Genomic DNA, 5541 nt, shown 5'->3' with positions numbered 1-5541 from the left:
ATATCAATGTATGCATTACATGCGCTACTAATAGTTTCATGTACATGACAAGTATGTTCATCAGACGCTGATTATTCTATGAAACCAACTTTTTTGGTGTAATGCGTGAGGAATGAAATGAATACATTAATAATGGACTCTCATTTGATGGAGAACTCTTCTTCTTCACCTTTTTACGCAGGTCAATCTACTATATATGTATATATATATCATCATCATCATCGTCGTTTAACGTCCGCTTTCCATGCTAGCATGGGTTGGACGATTTGACTGAGGACTGGTGAAACCAGATGGCTACACCAGATATATATATATACACACAAATATTCCCCCCCTCCCACAATACATATACAAGCATATTAACACATACATATACAAACATGTATACACATGTACACTCACATATACCCCCACCCCCCAAAACTTATATATACAACACAGATCCACTACTTACCTGTTGACAGAAGCGATCAAACACTTGGAATGCCAGATGGTACATGACACTAGCAAAATGCGAGATGGATGACTCCGGTGAAGAGATGAAGGTGACACACAGGGATTGGATGCTAGTGAAGTACTCCTGCATCACAACAGGGTGTTGTAGGAAGGCTGAATTGAGTAGTTTTAGGGTGAAGTCTCCAGCTCGAATCTTGTTGCGGAACAGACTTTCCACAGCTTTGGTATGGTTGAGCGAGTGAAGCATGAAGAGGAGCAACAAGTCCAAGACTTGGTGCTTGCTGCTTCCATGGATCTGTTCTATCATCTGTGGGAGAGAAGATACCGATGGGAGGTCAGAGGGAGAAAAGAGAAACGAAACGGACAAATAGGGAGAATGAGATGGAGAGAAAGGGGGAGACAGAAGAAAGAAGGGTTATCATCATCATTTAACGTCTGTTGTCCATGCTGGTATGGGTTGGACGGTTTGACCTGGGATGGTAAGCTGGAAGGCTGCACCAGACTCCAGTCTGGTTTTCTGCGAGAGAGAGATGATCAGGTTGCACTGTCTTCAACCAACTGCCTTACCTTGTCGTCACAGTGACACGGCCAAACTGACCATTGAGATTAAGCAGAGTAAAAGTTAGGATAAAGAGGTGGGTGGGTGTAAGAAAGAAGAAAGAGAGAACACAGACCTTTATGCAGGGAGCAGCCAGGGACTTCTCAAACTGGAGACAGGAGTTAATTGATCTCATAACCAGCAGCTCCGAATTGGCAGTGGACTTCTCAGGCTCAGCTCTGAAACAGAAAGACCACAACACTGCAGAGGGTGTGTGTGCGTGAGAGTGAGAGTGTGTGTGTGTGTGTGTGTGTGAGAGAGAGAGAGAGAAAGAGAGACACAAGCCTTAGAAACCTTGCCAAAAGAGAGACAGTCTTTGGATATTAAATGATGATGATGATAACATCACTTTCAATGATAAAGGTACCTTGATTAAAAGGTGAAACGCCTTTTAAAACGAGAGAGAAAGAGAGAGCTTTGTTGTGACTGACATGGAAATAACAGCTTCTACAGCTACATCCCCTCCACACACACTGTCCCCCCCCCACTGCAGACTACATGACATCACGACCACCACCCCGCTACTACTGGAGTGGTTACCATGGCAACCTACCTGCTAGTTGATGGTCCAGGACGAGGAGTAGAGGAAGCTACCGGCACCAGGAGGGAATCAAACTGCAAGTAATTCCTCATTTCAGTGAATACCTGAAGAAAGGGGGAATAGATGAACATTATTATTATCAATCATCATCACCATCATAGAAATTACATTCCATAGACACACATTTAGAAGCAACCATACAGTAAATACAGACAGTTACACACTCACACACATGTAGATTCATATACATAGATGCACACATACACACACATGTATTAGCAAGCAAATATATACTTACATAACACACTCACACATAAACATATACCTTGGGCAGACCAAGGCCTTGTGAGTGGATATGGTAGACAGAAACTGAAAGAAGCCTACTGCATATATGTATGTCCCCTAACATTGCTTGACATCCAGTGCTGGTTTGTTTATGTCCAGAAACTTAGCAGTTCGGCAAGAGACTGATAGAATAAATAACAGTCTTGAACAAAAACATAAATACTGGGGTCGGTTCATTCGACTAAAAACCTTCAAGTTGGTGCCCCAGCATGGCCGCAGTCTAATGACTGAAACAAGTAAAAGATAAAAGATAACATCCATGTTCCATGCTGGTTTGGTTTGGATGTTTTGACAAGAATCGGTGAGCGAGACGACTGTGCCAAGCTGCAACTGTCTGCTTTGAGGCAAGATGGCAGAATCGTTAGCACACCGGGCGAAATGCTTAGCGGTATTTCGTCTGCCGTTACGTTCTGAGTTCAAATTCCGCCGAGGTTGACTTTGCCTTTCATCCTTTCGGGGTCGATTAAATAAGTACCAGTTACGAACTGGAGTCGATGTAATCCCTTTGTCTGTCCTTGTTTTCCCCCTCTATGATTAACCCCCTGTGGGCAATAAAGAAATAAAAAAAGGAAATTGTCTGCTTTTATATGGCTTCTTATTTCTTTACTGCCCACAAGGGGGCTACACACAGAGAGGACAAACAAGGACAGACAAACGGATTAAGTTGATTATATCGACCCCAGTGCGTAACTGGTACTTATTTAATCAACCCCGAAAGGATGAAAGGCAAAGTCGACCTTGGCAGAATTTGAACTCAGAACGTAGAGACAGACGAAATACCGCTAAGCATTTCGTCCAGTGTGCTAAGGATTCGGCCAGCTCCTCGCCGCCTTAACATGGTTTCTACAGCTCAACACCCTTCTTAACACCAACCATTTTACAATTTACAGAGGATAGGGGATACTTTTTAAGTGGCACCTGTATTAGTGAGGTTACCAAGTAACTTGTAAGACAAGGCCCCTCAACTGAGAGGGGAATAATATTGAGGAAGGTGGCTTGATGCCAGGTGATGTGGTATACACAATGCAAATTCTAGACACACAAAAGGTATAACAGAATCACGAGAAGGTTAACAGGAAAAGCAGACCACAAAGTGGTCGATGTAAATGAGCAATAAACACTAACAATGCATGAGAAATAAACTCTCTCAAATGCCCCAAGAGGCTCCCAAGAAAGGGAGTTGCTGTTGGTAACAAGAGTGTGTTTGTGCATTCATGTGTGTGTGTCAGAAGGTGGAGGTGATGACTTACCGACAGTGCATCCTTGCTTTGGACTGACTGCAAGATAAACTTGACCACAACTGGGAGGTCATCAAGCTCACAAGATGGCAATATTTGTAAAACAGATGACAATACCTAGAGATAATAAACAAAGTAAATAATCAACATGATAATATTTAATGAGACAAAATATAATATAAACAATAATTTAATATTGCTGTATTTCGGGATGGTAATTTTCTTTTTTTCTTTTGTCAAATAAACACATGCATTATATATTTTTTCTTCACTCGTTTATTACTGTTCTTATTTTATTATTTTAATTCCTGTCTATTGTCCGGAAATCTTTTCGTCACACATCTGTGACCTCTTCAGCAACACTTTTTGTTTTCATGTGTGTTCTTGCTCCACTGACTCCATTAATATTTTTATTTTTATAAAGCAGTGAGCTGGCAGAATTGTTAGCATGCTGGGTAAAATACTTTGCAGCATTTTGTCCTTCTTGACAATGTATATATACCTTTGAAATACAGGTACAACTCATTTTTGCCAACTGTTGCTCATATGAAAGTTACAATGTTCAAGTGGTGGTGTTGCTGTCATTTCTCCAGTCAATGCCGGCTCATTTCATGCCATTCAAGCCACATGGAATAAAAGATCCCTTACTTGAAAAACGGTAAGTGTGAGTGCTAGAAAGGGTGTCTCACTGTAAAACAACCCCTCAATGGCATATTCATCTAACCCTGCCCAAAATGGACATAAAAACAAATGGAAGTCATCGTAGTTTTACCTCTGCCAACAGTTCTTCTTTGAGTACCAAATTAGACAAATTGTCCAGAATCGAAACGGCCAAGCACTTCTCTTGTTCCAGCAAATCTCTAGAGAAAAACAAATATAATTAAAAAAAAAACTTTTTACATTTATATTTAACTTGTTCATTGAGTTCAATCCCACTGTGTGGCACCTTGGGCAAATGTCTTTTATTATAGAGAAAGGTCTACAGGACTTCAATTGTTAAACAGAAAAAATAAAACTTAACCAAAAGATTATTATTGGTTATTGATCACACAGACCAATAAGTTACAAAACTGGTTATGGAACTCAGACCAATGAGTTACAAAACTAAAAGATCACACTTACTTCAGAACTGTAATTATATTGACATGTTCAGTGACATCCATAATTTCTGGCAGACAGGAAATGATTTCACGCTGTATGTCACACGAGGTCACCTGTAAGACTTCCATCAATTTCTCACGAAGGGCCTGGCAAATGACAGACGGAAACATTACAAATAGTTTGTGACAATACAAAGAACTCCTTTTGGTCCAGCAATTGTAAATTGGCAATCTGCTGGGGACACCTATGTTCAAAAATCTTTATTGACCCTCATAAACGTTTCCCATTTCTCTCATTGTCTTGGATTCTGTCACATTCAATTCTTCTCCATTCCCAATATATATCGTTTTCATCTTTTCTTTTTTTAATACTTTTCATAGGGTGTGAGGCTTAGTGGTTAGAAGTTACGGTCATCGGTATCATGGTTATAAGGTCGGGAGCTCAATTTACAGCGATACATTGTGTCCTTGAGCAAGACACTTTATTTCATGTTGCTCCAATCCACTCAGTTGGCAATAATGGTCATGTTGCCCGAACAAGTATAACATTTAGTTTCCCATTGGTTAAAATTATTGCCCATATTTGAATTCTAAGCTTTCATCAAAGAGAATTCTTTCACAAAAAAAAAAAACAGTTCTTAGAATTCAGGTATGAGCAGTTATAAAAACCCTGATTTTTGGGAAACTAACCAGTGACCGTTGGTTGTTACTAAACTCCACAACACTCACCCTAATGACTGGTGGTTATCACTAGACTTCACAACACTCATACTAGTGTTCGTTGGTCGTAACTCTCTATGACAAATTTCTTTAACTTCTAAATATACTGTAAATATTAAATGTACATAAATAAACTAATGTAGTAAATATTTTCTCTTTCTTCACTTTTTTCCAGCCTGTTAATGAAATTTATTTCTGCAATTATGAAACTGTTTTTGTAGCAGTGAAAAAGAACACGAACTTATCTTCAACATACATGCACATTCAACATGTCCATTAAGCGTCTTGATATATATATTTTTCACTACAGCGTTTATGTAGCTTGAGTTGAGATTTATATTTAGTGATAATACTTAATTAAGTTAGTGACGGGTTTATTAATATAGATTCTTACTCAAGAAATAAAATATATTTATCATCTATCTAGGTGCAGGAGTGGCTGTGTGGTAAGTAGTTTGCTTACCAACCACATGGTTCCGGGTTCATTCACACTGAGTGGCACCTTGGGCAAGTGTCTTCTACTATAGCCTCGGGCCAACCAAA

General features: G+C 39.6%; 1 protein-coding gene across 1 annotated transcript in view; it reads right to left on the bottom strand.

Annotated features, from left to right (window-relative positions):
• The window catches only part of LOC106877317 (Fanconi anemia group D2 protein), a 43714-nt gene that overhangs the window by 28533 nt on the left and 9640 nt on the right, over positions 1-5541 (bottom strand). Inside the window, exons 10-15 of the mRNA XM_014926184.2 lie at positions 4301-4425; positions 3951-4038; positions 3191-3295; positions 1608-1699; positions 1131-1233; positions 455-763 (exon numbers count right to left, since the gene is read on the bottom strand). Of these exons, the coding sequence (XP_014781670.2) occupies positions 455-763; positions 1131-1233; positions 1608-1699; positions 3191-3295; positions 3951-4038; positions 4301-4425 (822 nt within the window). The remainder of the gene's footprint in view (positions 1-454; positions 764-1130; positions 1234-1607; positions 1700-3190; positions 3296-3950; positions 4039-4300; positions 4426-5541) is intronic.

The sequence above is a fragment of the Octopus bimaculoides genome, chromosome 24 (assembly GCF_001194135.2).
Source record: "Octopus bimaculoides isolate UCB-OBI-ISO-001 chromosome 24, ASM119413v2, whole genome shotgun sequence".
Taxonomy (NCBI): Eukaryota; Metazoa; Mollusca; class Cephalopoda; order Octopoda; family Octopodidae; genus Octopus; species Octopus bimaculoides.
Note: the sequence above shows the minus strand (reverse complement) of the source record. Positions and strands in the feature narration are given on the sequence as shown.